This window comes from Mytilus trossulus, unplaced genomic scaffold (genome assembly GCF_036588685.1).
Source record: "Mytilus trossulus isolate FHL-02 unplaced genomic scaffold, PNRI_Mtr1.1.1.hap1 h1tg000261l__unscaffolded, whole genome shotgun sequence".
Taxonomy (NCBI): Eukaryota; Metazoa; Mollusca; class Bivalvia; order Mytilida; family Mytilidae; genus Mytilus; species Mytilus trossulus.
In genome coordinates, this window is record NW_026963321.1 from 478,594 (window position 1) to 500,319 (window position 21,726).

Sequence of the window (21,726 nt, forward strand, 5' to 3'; positions counted from 1 at the left end):
ATTTTTATCTCTCAAGAATTAAATTGAATATTTCCAATATTCATTAAAAACAAGTTTTCACAAATTTTGTCACATCTGAACCATCTGGTGTGAAAACTACCTGATCCTTAGAATTCTGAAATATATATTTCAATCAAATATTAAATTCAATATTTTAAGAAATTAAATATTTTACCAGTACAAAACAGGATTTCGATTATCTTTATCATGATGTTTATTGAGGTAAATTTTATATTTTCATAAACCTTCCCCATTTGTTCACATTATGAATTCAATTTGAGAATTTACATAAAAATGTATGTTAAATTCAAGGGAAACAAAAAAATGCAGACCTAGTCTATTTTGTTTTATTATTATTTTGAAAGCAGACACATCTATTCCCAGACAGTGTTAAAAAAAAAGGTATGGATGGGGTTTACAGAATAGAGAATAATGGGTAAAAGAATAAAAGAATGGTAAAAAATAGTAAAAAACAGCTTGGAAAAATAAAAAAAAAATAATGAATAATGGGTCAAAAATATAAAGAATGGAGAAAATGGGCTATTTAATAATTCAAGAAACCGAAATGAGAAATCCCCATACATATCCTCATAAAACTAATTGCATGGTTAGTCATGTTTAATTTAATAATATAACATCCAAGGACTAATACTAGTAAATGTGTACTAAAGTGTAAGTGATTCAAGCTGATAAAATCACAAATATTCTGTAGATAATAAAATCTTATGATTATAAAGAACTCCTGTATAATCAAGTATTGCATGTTCTTTAACCCTTTCCTTCATAATGACGGCTTTTGATGCCACCACCTTTACTCCATAATGACGCCTTTTGGCGCCTCTGTGGTACCTCAGTTGAAACGCTTCGACTACAAAATATCTGCATCAAACTTTTAAAAATGTATCCAATATGAAAAGGAAATTCATGAGAATATCCAACTTAAAATTTCATTGATGAAATATTCATTTTTACAATGCATTAACACTTTAAACCTGCTGATTTATTTTACTGAAGAAAAAAAATCCATGAAGGAAAGCCAGGTTAAAGAATGGTGTATTTTCTACTTAGTAGCAACATAGAGAAACCATGAAATGATTTGATTGTTGTTGTTTTTTACACCAAATTAAATGTCAATAAGTCATTGACCTGTATAATTTTCAATACAAAATTGCTTGTATCCACCAGGTCTCGAACCCAAGACTTCTGTGTTACCAGGCAGCTTGCATGTCGATTGAGCTTAAGAGGTACTTCCTTAGCTCAACTGCTTACGGCTCACTAAGTGTCTACCACATTTACTAACAGAAGCAATCCTGTCACAGACCAATATGCCAAGCATAATAAGATCATAGAAAAGTACTCTTGCAATCATAACAAATTGTATATATAAACAAAGAAAATAATTCCAAAGTATTGGCTAAGTCAATAAAAGCTTAAAAATCTGCAGATAAATTGAATATAATTATGGCCAACACCTCAGATTAAGTGATTCATATTAATATAGAACTGTCTGCATATGAGACTTTTGTCGTGGCAATGTATCTATGATTATTGGAAACAAATAAAGTCTAATTAATTTTATTATACAAGAAAATAAATCATGTAAATGATTTGTCCCTGGGTTAAATGTACAAAAATTTGGTGAGTGGGATTAATTAATCAATTGATTGTTTTGAAGGATTTTAATCCAACTAAAGATACATGCAGTTACTTAGCAGGGTGGATATGTGCAAATAAGGGGGGGGGGGGGGGGGGTTAAAGACTTGCACAAATGTACATATGACTATTTTTTTCAAGTGATAAATTGTCTGCATTCATACAGACATGCGTTGACATACATTTGTATAATTAAATATAGAAGGAAATCGGTCAGGTAAACATGTAGAAACTGCTCTGATTTCTGGATAACATCATTTGTAAACTGTTATCTAAAAATAACAGTAATATGTTATATATAATATATACTTCTTAATTACACGATATGCACAATATAAATGTACTATATCATGCATTTATCAAACGTTTTCAAAGTATTGATACTTACGTCCAATGCACAAAAACTGTGCAGGTATTTTGTGTATTGCCATGATTCAACAGCTGCCTGACCCAGTTGTTTTGGAAATGATAACTTATTGTAAACAACGAACATGCTTAAATTAAACACGCCCACTAAATGGGAGGTAACACTGTTACACTTTTTAGCGGGAAATTATCCATGTTTAACTGCTGAACAAGAGTGCGTGATATCGTTTAGTATGGCCTTTTTTAGTCAATATAGGACCGGGTTAAAAAAAATAATAAATAAATCAAATAGGTTTTCTCTTAATAATTTGATATCAATTCAATATTATAATATTACATACAACTAAAGACAAAACAATTGAATGACATTCAGTAATAAAAGTGTCTTCACATTTTTTTAGTTTCTGAATGATTTTCATGATATAAATACTGCAATACAAATATTGCAAACATAATTTATATGATATATGAATCAAAGTTTATAAGTACATTACATAGGGAATAGATAAAGCACGGATGGGCATGTTGGAGTCTCATCATAATTTTGGTGTACCGTGATAGAAAGCGAAATACTTCAACCTAGAATTCTGTCACATAATCAGTCAATAATGTTGTAGCAAGTATTTTGTCAGCTTCACCAATGTCTTCTAAACTTTTTTGCAAAACTTCCTCAACGAGTTGGGGTGGAACAAGAGGTATACTGCGGCTCGTCTTTTAAATCAAGTGATATTTCATTTTATTTATCATACGTTTGTAGTCAACATTTCTGTGCCTTTCAACAAATACACTTAATAAAGTTGGGAATACCATCTGTGTTGTTGGTTGCTGTCTCATATTTCTTTCTAAATGAAGCTGTTACTGAATTTCTTTAGCGATGTATCCTTACTTAGCATCAGATTTGTTTTGAAAATAAGACAATGCTACCTTTCAGAGCTCTTAGAGACAGATTTACTGTTCAAATTGTGCATTTGTTAAGGTGCAGTTGCATTTATATTCTATTTGTTACAACCAAATGGACATTTGTTTTATTAATTTCAGAGCAGTGTATTTATTTAAATAATAAAAATATATTTATTATTCTTTAATTTATTATTTTTCAGAATGTGACAACAATTAACAATTTTTGTTAATAAATTACAAAAGTAATACACATTTTTGCCTTTTTTTATATTTGTCAATTTCAATACACTTTCCTTCAAAATTATATCAAAACAAAAATATCTTTGTACATTTTTCTTGAGTTAATAGCAGAATATACAATGTAGTATCTTTAATTAAAAAAAATAAGAGGTATAATGTCAAATTCTGCACATTTTCCTGCTAAAAAATATTAAAATAAAAATATTTTTGCAGATTTTCATTGGTTTATAAGCAGAATATTGTATCATTTATATAAAAATTACAGGTAAAATAAAGGTAAAAATTATGACTTTTATTTAGAAATAAACTATAATTGTTAAAACAACAATTTTCCCTATGTTTACATATGCATGTAATTAAAAGTGGGCAAACCAGGATGACACCATAGGACCGAGAGGGGAATTATTATTTTCGATGTTTATTTGTGGTTTTACATTTTCATTTTCTGATAGTGCTATATGATATTCTATTCATTATTTTCATTTTCTGTTTTTTTTTTATCGTAAGTACTTAGTGAAAGGACAACTTTTTAAAGCCCTCACCACTTTTTTTTTCCAAAATCCTTTATTTTTTCATTCTTTTAATTTGTCATTGTTTTCCGTAGATTCGTTTATTATGTATTAAAAATCTTGAGTGAGCTAAAAGTGGTGATTTAGACTATTAATTTACAATGTCAAAACGGTCAATTATTGTCATTCTTCACGGGGACCTGTATAATAAGTCTCTAATTTGGCCTTGTTAATCACTTCAAGACAGAATAATTTTTAGAAGATTTCAAACTATACTTCAAGGTTTCATGGGTTTATCTGTGTACCTTTAATTTGTTATAACGTAATTACTGACTTACTTAGCAATCATTTTTAAAACTGACACATGATAAACTTCTAAAGATATCTCGAAACTGCTAATCTATAGGTTTTGACACAGTTTGGCGGTTCGATCAAAGCCACAGATAATAAATATGATATTCTTAACCAATGAAAGGTGGCAAGAGTTCTTTTGGGCGAGAAGCTATGAAAAGACATCACAATATATGTACCCACGCATAGTATATTTTAAACATCCATCGCATTATTTTTTAGGACTGTCTACTTCAAAATTAATCGCCCATTTAAATCCTTAAAGTACACATTTAAGATCATTTAAGTATATTTTACTCCATTGTATTTACGTTTTCAAACAAACTACGCAATTTATTTTATTTTATTTATTTCATTTTCCTGAACTTGTAAGTATAAAAAGGTATTTTAAAGCGTAAAGATACAAATCTTTAAATACCATCGCACTTCATTTATTTTCTAAAGAAAACTACAACAATCGAGTACAAAATAATTTAAATTTGCCATAAATTTGGTATTTGGTAATTTGGTAATGTATAACCCAGTTGTTCTAATCTAAAAATAAAGGATCATTTTTGTTTTTATAATTTCCATTATGTAAAACAATTTCTTTTGTGGTAATATTCTATGCTAAATACACAAATGCCGTCATTGATTCATCTCAAATTTAAGCTAACTAAACATTTATACGAAATTATTTAGAAGGGATACTATAGTTATGATAATGTTGTCAAGTCATAAAAGTTTGTTTTACTTTTTATGAGTGTGGTACTCTCTACACGCCAAATCAAACAAGAAAATGCTACATATACATGATGGCAAAAAGGGATAAAAAAAATCTGTTAACTTTATGTTTGACTTATTTGTAGTTCTTTCTTTGCTGAACAATTTTGCTGTTTACAGTTTATCTCTATCTATTATAATTTTCGAGACTAGAGGCTCTAAGCCACTAACAGTCCCACTACATCAATTTGAAAGTTCATCAGGGTACCGTTTCACAAAGTCTTCGTAAGTATACGTGTCATCGTAGGTCCATCGTAAATAAATCGTAGGTTTTACAGCCGTTTCACAAAGCCGTCGTAAGTTAAGATGTTGGTAAGTTAACTAATGCGAAAATCCTGGCGTAACTTACTACAGCTATATCTGGTCGTATCTCCATCGTAGCTTTTCTGTGAAAATGAATTAATTCATCTAACATAGCTGCACCGTTCTTTATTTTTGATCAAGATGCCGCAAATGTCAAAAGCACTCGTACATACCGCAAAAAGTACTCACTCCAAAACTACTAGTTATTTGATTACTCTAAAGACTTTCCAATGAAAATCCAATCTAATTAAAATATTGATCTCTGATTACGTTCTACTAGAGAAAAACAAGATCCTAGGCAACGTCAGGTTACCCAAGTGAAGCCCAACTCGTCACAACCACCAACGACTTCCTACAAGAACATGACAAGGGACATTAAATCGATGTAGCCATGTTCGACTTCTACAAAGCATTTTACACAAATTTCTACATAGACTAGACCAATATGGAATAAAAAAAGATATACACACAAAATTTTAAAAAACAACAAGTGATGACAATTTAATAGATCACATGGTCCGAGTTGTCCTTCAAGTAGCGAGAAACTAAGCAAACTTAATCTAATCTAAATTTAAAATTGTATACTTGGAATACGATCCATAAAAACATAGAAGTAAATTGCCATCGTTGGCTTACCTTCAAGTCAAACATGTATGTAAAAACTAGATGAAAAGGATAAGCACAAGTAAGAGAGAGATAGAGTGCAGATAAAGAGAAACTTTGAAGAAAATGTCACAGAAAAAATAAATAGAACAATCAAATCTACAAATTAGAATTGAAGATTTTGTAAATTGATGGCTCAATTGAGTTACTGTTCTTGAAAGACCATTTTTAACCATTTTTGTAGAAACAAAAAAAAAAGAAAATAGAAAAAAGCAATATAAGGTCTACAAGTAAGTCAAGAAGAAAGCAGTTATTATTTTTGTAAGATGATTTTACCCTTTTGTTCAGCTCAACCGGTCCGAAAGGCCTGGTGAGCTTTTTTCATCACCCGGCGTCCACCGTCATCCGTCGTCGTCCGTCGACGTTAATTTTTTACAAAAATATCCTCATCTGAAACTACTGGGCCAAACTAATCATAAAGATATCTAGTTTAAAAAATGTGTCCGATGACTGGCATGGCTTAAAATAGAATATATATAGGAGTAAAACTGCTTTTTTTTTGGCTTATATCTTTGAAACTAAAGCATTTAGAGCAACTCTGACATTGTATAAAATTGTGTATCAGGTTGAGATCTATCCGCCCTGAAATTTTTAGACGAATCAGACAACCCGTTGTTGGGTTGTTGCCCCTGAACTGGTTATTTTAAGGATTATAGATAGAGATAAACTGTAAATACCAATAATGTATGTGCTGTAGCAAAGTAATAGCTATAAATAAGTCAACTTGACCCCTTACGGAGTTTTGGCCTTTATAGTCAATTTTGACAAATTTTCATAAATTTGGTAAATTTTTTTAAATTTTTATAAAATATTTTCCACTCACTTCTGGGCCAATTTCATTATAGATAGAGATAATTGCAAGCAGCAAGATAGAAATAAACTGTAAACAGCAAAAATGTTCTTCAAAGTTAAATCTACAAATAAGTTTAAAAAACATGACAAAAATTACCAATTGAATCCTTATAAGTAGTTATTACCCTTTATAGTCCATTTTTAACAATTTCTATTATTTTTTTGTTATCCTTTACAAAAAATCTTCTCTTCTGAAACTACTGAGACAAATTTAACAAAACTTTTCCATAATCATCCTTATAGGGTATCTTTTTTTAAATGGGTATAATGACCCCACCTGACAACCAACATGTCAGAAATTGCTGAAAAAGAAAACATAGGGGTAAAATACAGTTTTTGGTTTTACATCTCTGAAACTAAAGCATTTAGAGCTAATCTGTCATGGGGTAAAAATGTTCATCACGATTAGATTTAGCTGCTTTAAAATTTTCAAGCAACCTGTTTTATATCTAAGATCTAATGATCTATATTTTCTTATACTATTGATTATGATTTGCTTTATTTAACATAATTTTTAAAAAAAACAACAGTAAACACAGATGAGCGACACAGGCTCTTGAGAGCCTCTAGTTTATTTTTTGTGGAAACCGTAATAGATGGGAAAATGTTCGCCACAATAAACTTCTTTAAATAAGTCTACATGATCTATATTTTTAACTAACTATTGTCCCTTCATGAATACATGTTGGTAGAAACTATTAATTGGTAATCAAAGGTACCAGGATTATAATTTTGTACGCCAGACGCGCGTTTCGTCTACATAAGACTCATCAGTGACGCTCATATCAAACTATTTATAAAGCCAAACAATTACAAAGTTGAAGAGCATTGAGGATCCAAAATCCAAAACGTTGTGCCAAATACGGCTAAGGTAATCTTTGCCTGCGATAAGAAAATACTTAGTTTTTCGAAAATTTCAAAGTTTTGTAAACAGGAAATCTATAAAAATGACCACATTATTGATATTCATGTCAACACCGAAATGTTGAATACTGGGCTGTCGATTACATTAAACATTTTCAGTAATACAAAATCTACAAAAATGCTGCTTAATATTAATATCTGCAAAACATCAAACATGAAGGAAACACAAAGGTGAACATTTACTAGGTGATCGATCCAGTTTACTGGGAGCCTCCTGTTTTACGGTCCTATGGTCAGATCTCTATCTGGTATGTGACATTTGTCTTTGACCCTTTTTTATTTTCGACTTTTAACATGGTTCTTTTCTTGATGATTTTGTATATAAACCTTCCATCGTTGAATTTTGACATACACCCACCTTCCCAAATAATTTATTGAAAAAAATAATGTTTCATGGACTAAAATTTGTTCATAGTCTACATCTTTGTGATCATATTAAGGTTGATCACTGAATATATATATATATTGTGTGTATGTTAGTTTAAGGAAAACACTAGTGGTGAGTCAATGAAAAGAGTGACATTCTTTCCTTTCCTTTACTTTTGTTTTCAATTGTTCTAAGTGTTCCTTAATTCAGAGACAAATATACACGTAATTGAATTGTGTTATCATTCATAGATAGTTCATGATACACTCTTACTGTTTGAATTTCGTCTATAGTATTACCTTTCTAATAGGAGTAAAGAGCATCAGGAATTAAAACTTTTCGATCAGAACCACGAGACATGCACATGATGCCTTACTATATAGTGATGAAATGGCAAACCTTTAGAATTTATAATAAAAATAAGCAAGAAGAAAGTATGGGAATAATTAAGGAACAATTTGTTTTTAAAAGAAAAGGTCCTGTGGCGACAAATTATTTCATTTTGGTTTTGGACATCATCATGAAATTATAAGAAAAGTGTATAATACCACTAAATTGTATTATTTTTCAGATGAAATATATACCTGAGGACAGTATAACATCAGCTTAACTGATTTTATGGGCACTTCTATCAGAAACGCGGACGGCACTAGTTTACGGAAGACCATTCAAGTTCTAAAGACATCCCAGAATGTATATTTCTATGTGGTCACGAATTTAATAAGTTTCCGAAATTAGTTTTTGTAATTCGACACATATTTTTTATTTTGTATTTTTGTTAACGGATTAGAATCGTAATAACAAATGTTAAACAAATAAAATTCATTATAACAGATAAAAGAACAATGGCTGCTTGCTTGTTTCGTTGATTGATAGCGTTTGACTGTGCTTTTCATTTAATTTTTCATGTAGTTTAGTATGTTAAGGTGGTACCCAACACTTGGACTAAAATTAATTTGGCTCGTTTAATTTTCATAAAATGTTATCAAAGTACTTACTTTGACCCTATAACAAAAACATAAAAAAATCAAAAATTTTGAACCAACCGTTTTGTTAGAAAAATAACACTGGTTATATAGCAGTTTGACAAACACCAATTTTGATAATGGAGAAGCTTAATATTCATTGTACAACACAATGTAATTAAAACATTTAGCTGACTTTACAGAGTTATCTCCCTGTAGTGTTAGGTACCACCTTAACTAAACTTTAGTTTACAAGTTAACAGTTAACGTAAACGTATTTTAAAAGGTTACACATTCAACACTGTAATTAAATCATTGGATATTGTTTTTGTTAGTATTGATATTGATTTTGTTATCAGCAAATTAAAAGCGAACTAATTAGTATTGCTGCATACACATATACATTAATTCATGGACCTACAATCTTTCGCTACCTTATCTTGGCATTGCATACGGTCATGTTTTTCTCTTGACTTTTTATGACGTCTTCACACTAAATCCGTTCCGGGATGTTGGATGTGTACTGAGTGATAATTTAGTCTTAGGTGCATGATTTTTTATTAGTTGCTAGTGATTTAAAATAAGCTGTCAGTAACTCCGAGTACACTCAGATCTATACTTAGTGTCTTTTTTTGTTGGGATATACAAGTACCCGGCCAAGTCCACTCTGTGTTTTTGTTATATTTGTATCCATCTAATGAGCTAATAGATATAGGAAGATGTGGTGTGAGTGCCAATGAGACAACTCTCCATCCAAATAACAATTTAAAAAAAGTAAACCATTATAGGTCAATGTACGGCCTTCAACACAGAGCCTTGGCTCACACCGAAACAACAAGCTATAAAGGGCCCCAAAATTACTAGTGTAAAACCATTCAACTGCCTTTTTCATTTGCTTTTTATAGTTCGTTCTTATATTGCACTGATACACTTCTGTCCCAGTTTAGTACGTAGTTTAACTGGAGGGTTGGGGTCCCGCTATAAAATGGCTAACCCCGTTATATTCAGTCTCTGTATGCAGTGCCTGTCCAAAACAAGAGCCCCTGTAATTCAATGGTTGTCGTTTGTTGATGTGTATCATAGTTGTTTTTCGTTCAATTTTTATGCATAAATTAGGCCGTTCGTTTTATCGTTTGAATTGTTTTTAATTTGTCATTTCGGGGCCTTTTATGATCTTTTATAGAGCTCTGACTATGCGGTATGGGCTTTGTTCATTTTTGAAGGCCGTACGTTGACCTATAGTTGTTAATTTCTGTAATTTGGTTGTCTTGAGGAGCCAGGAGAGTTGTCTCACTGGCAATCATCTTCTTTTTTTTTTTTTTATTTATGACCTATCTAGTAATTATGAGTTACACCATATAGAAAATTATTTGATATAAATGTTTTTTTTCAACATAATAACGACAAATTATAGTTATTTTTTTTAAATCTTTTTTTGTTGTTTTTAGTATACATATATCCATATTTCATGGTTGAACTTGTACATGGCTTTAGAGTTTTAAATGTTCAATATTTAATTTCATAAATTTCTACAAATTCGTTTCCACAAATAAATAGATTTTTTTCTGATTTGTCCAACCAGATATCACACAATCTTGTTATTTTCTCGCATTTGTCAAGTAAGGTTCTTCTCTGTTTCCCATATTCAGATATCAAATGTACGATACCAGTTTCATCACCAGCAAATATTAACCCAAGAGAATTGACAGTTACACTGGTAACTTTCTTCATTTCATCATCTTTGTAAGAATATATTTTCTTTCCATCAAAAGACGTGCAGACAACAGCAAAATCTTTGGTTGTGTGAATTAAACGATCTTTTTTGTGGTCAATCGTTAATCCGTTAAGATCTCTGCAATCTGTATTGGTTGGAAAAGCGGTTTGCAATCCACTGCCTCGATTTAAATTAATTTTCGTGATTTCACCACCGACAACCATATAAAGATTATGTTGATGAATACAAACACCACCATTATATGGTGCAATATTTTTTAACTGTGTTTGTTTTCCGAAGCTCTGATCAAATTTAACACTGTAGAAATAATTACTGTAACAAGAAATATATAATGTCTGATTTTCGGTATCATATGCTATTCTTTTAGGGCCTTTAGTTAAAACAAATTCTGTTTTTATTTTTCCTGTCAATATATCGGTGACAATCAGCATGCCAGACGAACATAGAACCATTATCTGATCTGAAATACACATACCACCTTTCAAATCATGTCCAGAATTTTGAACTAATTTCCTTTTTATCAACTGAATAGAATCAAATATTTTACCAGCTGGTAAACTCATATTATCTGATAATACCCCTTCATACTTTGTTACAGATTTACTACAATTATCTGTAACATGTAATTCTCCAAGATTCTGCATTTCCATCAAACTCTGAAGTGAATTTCCAATCAGAAAGCTTGCTTCTACGCCACTGACCTGACGTAATAACGCTACAGCATTCTCGATTTCCGAATTAAACTCCTTTTCGGATTTTTCGAGATGAATAAAGAGTTGTGGTTTTGAACCATAAGATCGAATAAATGTTGTAATTCGGACAAAATCCTTGATGCGATTTAAAAGTTTTTCAACCAAATTTAACTTTGAATCAAGATCGCCTTGTGTTTTATCGTCTATTATCTTTAATTCTTTCAAAAATACAACCAACAAACTATCTAATCTACCTTTTGCAGCATTAACGGAGTCGATGACGGTACTTTCAATAGTAGACAGTGATTTATTCATAATAGTCTTCTCATCTTTTTGTTCTTGCAGTAAGTTTTCAGTAGCTGTTTGAATTTTAGTTAAATTTGCTTCAAATGAATCCTTGTCGGTTTTTCTACTTGTTATATCTTCAATAGCTTGGACATCTTCACACTTTCTATGTTGTAACGTTACACACAACACGCAGCAGAGTTGTTGGTGATCAAAACAGTACGCTTCCACGACTTTAGAACTGTGAACGGGACATGCGTCCGAAATTTTACTCAAATCGATTCCAAATTCATTGGTTTGAATACTCATAATGTCTACAACTTTGTGGCTCATCGACAATTTCATTAAACCATGCATTTCACAACAATTGTCACAAAAAGCTTCAGTGCAATCACGACACCATTTTGTCGCTGAAACACATTTTTGTTTGCGTTTACAAATATGACATTCTTGGGTCTGTGGCTCTTTCTTAGTTTCCATTAAAACAGAGATAGTAAAATTATGTGGCAATGATTCAATCCATTGTGTTGTATCTTGCTCTGGATTTTTGGGCGTTACAATTGTTCTACATACAGGACACGTATACTTTGCAATTTCATGCCCGGCATGGCGTTCAGCAGACAAAATATACTCACTGATACATTGAAAGCAGAAAGTGTGTAAGCATGGTAGACTTCTAGGTGACTTAAGTTGCTCTAAACAGATAGAACATGTAAATATAGCATTTTCTTTCACATGACCTGATGTCGCCATGATACAACATATAGGTAAATAACTTCCTTGTGTGTATAGGTGCATGTACCTAATAAATGCACTTCATAATCTATTATTAATGAACATAAACAATTTTCTGAATCCAAATTTCCCCAATACGATATGAAAAAAATCCCACCCCTGCATTTTAAGTTAACTTGAAATATTTGCAATTATAATTATTTGAAGTTAACTTGAAATATTTGCAATTATAATTATTAATTATAATTGCAAATATTTCAAGTTAACTTCAAATGCAGGGGTGGGGTTTTTTTTCAGTCTGAGCCGGGAATGATTTTTTTCATATCGTATTAGGGAAATTTAGATTCAGAAATTTGTTTGTGTCCTCTGCTTATCCAGACTATGTGTTTTCATCAAATTGGTGATCTGAATATTTTTTTTATGAAATAAAATGATTAACCAGTTAATCGAAATCTATACTGTGACGTTTTGTGTATATATATATTTTTAAATATTTTTATCTATGTTGAAAGACTTTTTTACAGCGCCGAAAGCTTTCAAATCAACACCAAAAGAAGAGGCGAAAGATACCAGAGGGACAGCCAAACTCATAAATCGAAAATAAACTGACAACGCCATGGCAAAAAGAAAAAGGAAAAAAAACGAGAAAAAAAAAACAGACAAAATAAAGAACACAAGACATAACATAAACAAGAGTGCACACGCCTTCTTTACTAATCATTGATATTATGTTGATAGTGCTAAATATATAGCTTTATAATAACTGTCACATAAACGTTACATTTACCAAGAAAACTAAACAATGAACCATGAAAATGGGGTCAAGGTCAGATGAACCATGCCAAGTCGACATATATAGGTAACAATTCTTCCATGCAACAATAAAGTTGACCTATTGCTTATAGTTTAAGAGAAACAGACCAAAATACAAAAAAACTTAACACTGAGCAATGAACCATGATAATGAGGTCAAGGTCAAATTAATTCTGCGCGACTGAAACATAGATCATGAAATATTTCCATACACTAAATGTAGTTGACCTATTGCATATAGTATTAGAAAAAAAGACCCCAAAGCTCAAAACTTAACTATAACCACTGAACCATGAAAATGAGGTCAAGGTCAGATGACACCTGCCAGTTTGACATGTACACCTTACAGTCCTTCGATACTCAGAATATACAAGACCTATGACTTATAGTTTCTGATATATGAACTTGAACACCAAAACTTAATTTTTTGTTCACTGATCCATGAAATGATGTCGAGGTCAACTTAAAACTGTCTGGACCTTGCAAGGTACGCACATACCAAATCTAGTTATTCTATTACTTATAATAAGACAGAATGTAACATTACAAAACATCTTAACTTTTTTTTCATGTAGTCACTGAACCATGAAAATGAGGTCAATGACGTTGGACATGTGACTGACGGAAACTTCATAACATGAGGCATCTATATATAAAGTATGAAGCATCCAGGTTTTCCACCTTTTAAAATATAATGCTTTTAAGAAGTTAGCTAACGCCACCGCCGCTGCCGGATCACTATCCCTATGTCTAGCATTCTGCTACAAAAGTCGCAGGCTCGACAAAAACTAAAAACTAAGCAAAACAAACCCAACCAAAAACTGGGGATGATCTCATGTGCTCCGGAAGGGTAGGCAACCGAAATCATTAGGAAAAATGGAGAATTCGAAGTCAGAATTTTATTTACAAGTAATTTCAAGTCGGGTGAAAACAGACCCAGGTTTAACAGTTTACCCATCAATTTTCTAATTTCAGAAAACAGAATTTTGTGACTACTGCATATAATGTTGTTAACACTGCATATAATGTTGTGAACACTGCATATAGTGTTGTGAATACTGCATATGATGTTGAGACCACTGTATATAATGCTATGCATGTGCCTTCTTGTAATCTTCAACATATTGAAGTTAAGAAGTATTATGTAGATATGACCAATGCGTATAATGCTATGACCACATCATATAACGCTGTGACCACTGCATATGAAGTTCCGACAACCATCGACAACTGCAATATTTCGATATGAAAGTTACTGATGAGTCTTATGAAGACGAAATGCGCGTCTGGCGTACAAAATTAAAATCCTTATATCTTTGATAACTAATTATGAAGTTTTTAAAATATAAGTGGAAGAGCAAATATAGAGATCCTCTCTTTGAAGCCGTCAATTGTACAAAGAATTGATGACTTTAGAGGTGTACTATTGTGTGCGGTTGAAATAAGAGTTTTACTTTGTTGATAGTGGTTGGTATAAAGTAAAATCACACAAATACTCTAGATTCCGAGGGAAATTTTCGACGGAAAGTTCCTAATCAAATGGCAAATTCAAAAGCTCAAACACATCAGACAAATGGATAACTACTGTCATATTCATAACTTGATGCAGTTATTTTCTTATGTAGGAAATGATGGATTAAATCTTGATTTATAGCTAGACTAATATCTTGCATGACAGTCGTATACAAGTCCTGTATATTGACAACGATGTGTGAACACAGCAAACCGTTGCCAATCAAAATGTACCAAGAAGCATAAAAAGGCTTTTCATGATATACATGATATAGACACAGTACATTGACAAAAATGAGAGACAAGGATACAAAAATTTACCATATCACCATAACACAATGACGGGGTGTAAAAGTACAAAGCCTCGTAATATGAAAAAAGAAACACAAAAAAGGCATAGAGACAAAGCACATTAGCAAAAGTGAAAGACAAGAATACAAAAATTATACCACAGAACAATAACACAATGACGGGATATATAAATGCAGAGCCACGTCATATGTAAAAAAACCACCAGAAACACAAAAAGGCATATAAACAAAAAGCACATTAGCAAAAATGAAAGACAATAAAACAAAAATTATAACACAATGACGAATGTAAGTATAAGTACTGAGATACGTCAAATGAATATCATCAAAAACAAACCATACAGTAAAAGTAGTATTCATAAAGACAAATAAAAGAATATATAACATGTTATTAAGATGGTTATTACCCATAATCTATTCTTCAAGATAAATAAATAAATAAATAAATAAATAATCTTTATTTCAAGAGGATGATCCCATTAGTTAAAACTAATCTTCCTGAGAGTCCTCAAAATAATAATAACATAGTTATAAGTACAAACAGTATTATAAAGTTATATTATACACAATATACAATTGTATTGAAATAATAATGAAAAGGCATATTAATTTGCACAATTGATGAAAAATTTGTAACATTTTGTTTTAAAAGATACAAGTGTATCACTCATTTTGATTTCATTTGGTAAACTGTTCCACATTTGAGAACCTGAATATGTAAATGTTTTCTTTAAAAAAATTGTTTTTGGTTTTGGAAGATTTAATAGTTTTTCATCAGCTGAACGTAAGTTATAGTTTTGATTATTAGTAAAATGAAAATTTTCTTCTAAATAGTTAGGAACCATGCCATTAACTGATTTAAATACAAGTATTGCCTTTTGGTATTGAATTCGTTTTTCCACATTTAACCAGTGTAAACTTTTAAACAATAAACTGGATGATGTCATTATGTCAGCTTCTACTATAACCCTAGCAGATTTCTTTAATAATTTATTAAGTTTATTTATTCCACTTTCACAACAACTTCCCCATATATTGCAACAATAATCAAATAATGGCAGAATATAAGCATTAAAATAGATAATACGTATATGCATAGGTAAATATTTTCTTATCTTTTGTAATAAGTTGATTCTATTTGATATAGTAATTGACATTTTATCTATTTGCTGATTCCAATTTAAGTTTTTGTCAATATATAAACCAAGTAGTTTTTCACAATCTACATTTTCTATTTGTTCATTTGAAATATTTATATCTAAACTGTTTCCAGTTAAACAAAGCCTTTGTTTTGAACCAATAATCATTGATTTACACTTTTTGGCATTTAATTTCATACAATTTTGCAAACACCAGTTTTCAATAACATGAATATCATTTTGAAGGTTAGAAGCTATCTGAATTACATCATTACCTCTACAATGTAATGTAGAATCATCTGCATATAAATCTATTAATGAATGTTCTATATTAAGTGGTAAATCATTGATATATAAAATAAATAACAGAGGGCCCAGGATAGATCATCGTGTATTATTTGAGAAGTTGATCCGGTATATTTATATGATTAGGGACTTTCTGTTTTGATTTGAATTTTCCTCGAAGTTAAGTATTTTTTGTGATTTTACTTTTGATCAACAAGGTCAACAAGATGCGACCGTCATACAAGTGAGAGGTTTAGCGTTATAAAACCAGGTTAAATCCACCATTTTCTACACAATTCCTGTACCAAATCAGGAATATGACAGTTGTTATCCTACGTTTGATATGTCTGAGCTTTGGATTTTGCCATTTGTTCAGGACTTATATCCAGTAATTGACTATAAGGGTCAGTTGAAAACAAATTTTTACGACAAACGAGATGATTTAGCTTCCCAATTGTGACCATTTTATTTGTAAACCAAGAGTTCCAAATGGTGAAGTTAAAGTCACCACTTCGTAAATTTTACGGACGCCATCACGAGTTGGTTGAACGTTATGGAATATTCGTAATAAATACAGATGATATCAGATATGCTTTAACTACCACCCCTTTCCCTTTTCACGAATGTGACCTACCGAATAAGACTATTTACCGGCTTTGTAATAACATGTACAAGATGTAGAATAGGATCTGCTTATCCTTCAGAAGCACCTGTAATTACCCTAAGTCGTTGTTCCCCTATTTGTGACAATTTGTTATGCACCGTTGTCAATATAATGGAATTTGATAAGGCTGTCATACAAGTGAGAGGTTTAGTGCTATTAAACCAGGTTCAATCTACCATTTTCTACATTTAAAAATGCCTGTACCAAGTCAGGAATATGACAGTTGTTGTCCATTCGTTTGATGTGTTTTATCATTTGATTTTGCATGCATTTGTATGGGGCCTTAATTCTCGTTTTGAATTTTCCTAGGAGTTCAGTATTTTTTTTAGTACCTTCTGGTGATTTTTTAGAAAAAGGACGAGACGTTTTTTGACATACCCTCGGTTCATCAACTTTCTGCTCAGACACTGGTGCTTAGTAGGGGCTGCCAACTCTTGAATACCGAATAAGTTGGGGAAATGTGTATCCCACAAGTAGATGAAACTGGTATATTGCTTCTAAGTTTGGGAAATATGATAATTTCAAAATTAAAACCGTCTCGTTTGTCATAGATTCTAGTACTGAGATGACCGTGTATGATTGAGGTATAAGTATAAAAATGAGGCGGCGATGGAAACCAATCAAACAAGTTTGGATTCTTAATGGAAAGAACATCATCAATATGTCTGAATGTGAAATTAAATGATCTGGCTTCTTTGGTCTTCTTGATTTTGACAAGTGTATGAAGGAACTGCGATTCATAGGAAAATAAGAAGAGGTCGACAGAGAGAGGCGCACAGTTCGTTCCCATATGTATGCTTTGTGTCTTGTTCTGATGTATGATGTAATTAGAACATTAGGGGTAGATTTATAAATGTTGATGTACTAGTATAATTTTTGTAAACCACTAATCTTGTTTTAGTCCATGCTTGTTCAAGCATATTTGAGACATGGCCTGTATTGTAGTATATATATCATGTATAGTGGGTTAAGTGATGTTTTAGAAAATCTAGCTGTCGATTTGCATTTTTTCTTATATTATCTACATGTTTATTTCATTTAAGATCTGATTGCATGGTAAGGTCTAAATATTTTGAAGCTGTGTAAGTTTGTAAAATGTGACCATGAAGGATGAAGTCATGGTTAACTGGTTTCTTTTTTCTCTCATTGTGCGGTTAAATCTAAGTTTGTTGTAATTTGGATGAATCATCTCTGTTATTTTATGTTTCTATAGATGATGGTGTCATCGGTAAATAAACTTAAATTGCTATGTGTTAAGGATTCTGGGAAATCATTAATGTAAATGAGGAATACAATTAGACAAGGACCTGTGCATTCCAGATATTTCCCGTGATTTTTCCCCCGTCTAGCATGACTGTCTTTGTATTTTTATTCTAAAGGTGGTACCTCACACTACAGGGAGATAATTAGCTATCAAAGATACCAGGATAATTCTGTATCAAAGATACCAGGATAACTCTTTTAAGTCATGATTTATTCTGATTGTTTAATGACAAAATTCATTGGATGTTAGATGTGTACTGATTGATAATTTAGTTTAACTAGATGCATTTATTTGTTGGTTTATTGTCTTTGAGCTAGCTGTCAGTAAATTAAAGAACCTCAGTGAGCACGCTCACATACCCCACCTCCCCACATTGTCATCAGAGAAATTAAATAAGTGTAAGGAAAAAAAAATATATAATAAAAATTAATTTCCTGCCAACATGCACATCTAAATAGTATGTCCTTATTATCTACAAAATTTCATGAAATTCTGTGGTGTGGTTTCAGAGGAGTTGAGATGACAAACTGTTGCAGTAGTACATTAAAGTAAATAAGTTCAAAGGGACGTAACTCCTAGAAAAAAAATTGAATCGCAATTTCCCGTCGATATGCACAACTACATAGTATGTCCTTATAATCTAAATAAAATTACGTGAAATTCTGATGTGTGGTTTGAGAGGAGTTGCGATGACAAACTGTTGCAGTAGTACATTAAAGTAAATAAGTTCAAAGGGACGTAACTCCTAGAAAAAAAATTGAATCACAATTTCCTGTCGATATGCACAACTACATAGTATGTCCTTATTATCTGAAAAGGTTTCATGAAATTCTGATGTGTGGTTTGAGAGGAGTTGCGATGACAAACTGTTGCAGTAGTACATTAAAATAAATAAGTTCAAAGGGGCGTAACTCCTAGAAAAAAAATTGAATCACAATTTCCCGTCGATATGCACAACTACATAGTATGTCCTTATTATTTGAAAAGGTTTTGTGAAATTCTGATGTGTGGTTTGAGAGGAGTTGCGATGACAAACTGTTGCAGTAGTACATTAAAGTAAATAAGTTCAAAGGGGCGTAACTCCTAGAAAAAAAATTGAATCGCAAATTCCCATCGATATGCACAACTACATAGTATGTCCTTATTATCTGATTGGTTTCGTGAAATTCTGTTGAGTGGTTTGAGAGAAGTTGCGATGACAAGAAACAGGACTGACGAACGGACGGACTGATGGACGGACGGGTCAAAAACATTATACCCTCCGCAACTCGTTGCGTGGGGTATAATAAACTCATCATAGATACCAGGATTATAACTTATATTTGAGAGTACTGTCAGATCTGTACTTGGTGTGTTTTTGTTTTTGATATGTACCCGTCCACACCCACTCCTTCTTTTAGTTTGATGTATTTCTATTTGTATCCATCTGAAGAGTTAAGTCTTGATTTTTATATTTTTTTCTTAAGGTGGTACCTAACACTAAAGGGAGATAATTAGCTATCAAAGATACCAGGATAACTCTGTAAATATCAGCTAAATGTTTAATCACATTGTATTGTTAAGGAATTTGTGTTTGTCAAACTGCTATATAATCAATGCAATTTTTCTGATAAAGTGGATTGTTCAAAATTTTTGAAATTTTAATTTTTGTCAAAGGGTCAAAGTGAATATTTGTGAATATTTGTCATTAAACAAACCAAATTAATATTAGTCAAGGTGTTGTTATACAACTGTCCCAGTTTTATAGGGGAGGGTTGGCATTTTAAGTAGTTTAACCCTGCCAAAGTCTTTAAGTGCCTGTCCAAAGTCAGGAGCCTGTAATTCAGTGGTTGTTTTTGGTGCTGTTTATCATATTTGTTTTTTGTTTATTATTTTGTCCATAAATTAGGTTGTTTTCATTTCAGTGCATTTTACAGCTAACTAAGGATATGGGTTTTACTCATTGTTGAAGGTTGCATGTTAACTTGTAGCTATTATTTGGTCTTTTGTGGTCAGTTGTCTCATTGGCAATAGTACCACAACTTCTTATTTTCATATTGACACTCAACAAAACAAAGGGTAAAATATATAACACAAATTGATAATTCAAGCATGCATCATTTGCCAAACATATTAAATGTTTAACTAGCATTTTTATTATGCAAATACGATGTTGACATACAATTATTCATCAATCTGATCAAAATACAATACTGCTTTGTTTGCATGGAGCTGAAAACACTGTTCTACTTCCTGTTTTAAAATATCTTTCCTCTAATTAATGCACACCTCCAAAGACTTAAAGGCTGAAATTTTATTAGCTTATTTAATAACAAGCATTCTGAGCATATGCATGGCAATACATAGTCCACCACTAGTTAAAAATTCATTGTGGTATCTACATAAAATAACAAACAAATCTACCACTTAATTTTATAAACAATTTACCGGAGAAAAGAGAAAAATAAATCCAAATTGTCAATTACCTTAAAATACATTTACAATGTCTTTTACAAAATGAGTTATTTCCCTTTTAACAGAAATCTAGAAATTAATACTTTTCATTAAAAATCTAATTCTAGGAAAAGAGCTTTTATTAACTGAATAAGGAGGAAAGCTAAAGTCTTGAAAATCGAACTTGACCTGTAACTAGTCATGTTAAAACAATACACCAAATATCAAATCACTATTGTTTAGCACAAAGAAAAAAGTCTGGAAGACTCATTTGCTGGACTGAGGGATGGAAAGACAGACAGAGTACAAACTTCTTGGATATAGGACTAATAACCAGAACAGAAGGTACAAATGTACTACAGGAGTGTTGTCAGATCCACAGCTTTGACACAGGATCTGTATTTCAAATTTTCAATAACATTTCATTTTTCATATTAAACTTTACAATAAAATTAAACAATGTATAAATATAAATGTTTCTAAAATTATCAGAATTACAACAAGTTAGGTATTACTTATATCTGAATTATAACTCTTTACAAAATATATATAGAATAAAGTGAAGGATAACACAAATTAAAGTGACCCTGAAAGTGTATATAAATATATGATGCATAATACTAATCATCTGATTTCAACACCATCTGACCTTTCTACATCACTTTGAGTATGTTGTCCATACTTTGTCTGTAATATTTCTCTCAAGATTCTTCTCTAGAACTCAAGTTTGTTTGCCATAATATTTGAATGTCAACTTTTAAGTTTGTGATTTTTAGTATTGATCAACCAATACGTCAACCTTGACTAAAATTAGAACATAGGGGTCAAAGTTCAAACTACTAAATATCACAGACATGAAATTATCATAAAATACAATACCACCAAAAAGTTCAAACAACTGCCATGACAAGAAATATTTATCTTATGGAAGAGTAGGTAAAGCATTTTAAGAGAATTAACTAATTTATCAGCAACTGCAAGTATACAGTAATTCTGGAAATAT

General features: G+C 31.4%; 2 protein-coding genes across 2 annotated transcripts in view; both read right to left on the reverse strand.

Annotated features, from left to right (window-relative positions):
- LOC134701725 (alanine--glyoxylate aminotransferase 2, mitochondrial-like) overlaps nucleotides 1-2,177 on the reverse strand; it is a 37,294-nt gene extending 35,117 nt beyond the window's left edge. Inside the window, exon 1 of the mRNA XM_063562867.1 lies at nucleotides 2,042-2,177. Coding sequence (XP_063418937.1) covers nucleotides 2,042-2,084 — 43 coding nt within the window. The 5' untranslated portion in view covers nucleotides 2,085-2,177. The remainder of the gene's footprint in view (nucleotides 1-2,041) is intronic.
- A 4,801-nt stretch (nucleotides 2,178-6,978) lies between these two features.
- On the reverse strand, nucleotides 6,979-12,446 carry LOC134701705 (transcription intermediary factor 1-alpha-like). The gene is made up of 3 exons (XM_063562838.1): nucleotides 10,435-12,446; nucleotides 8,889-8,895; nucleotides 6,979-7,095 (listed from the first exon to the last, which is right to left on the reverse strand). Exons 1-3 carry the CDS (start codon nucleotides 12,363-12,365, stop codon nucleotides 6,979-6,981), a joined length of 2,055 nt encoding a protein of 684 aa, XP_063418908.1. The 5' UTR covers nucleotides 12,366-12,446.
- Nucleotides 12,447-21,726: the final 9,280 nt, after the last annotated feature.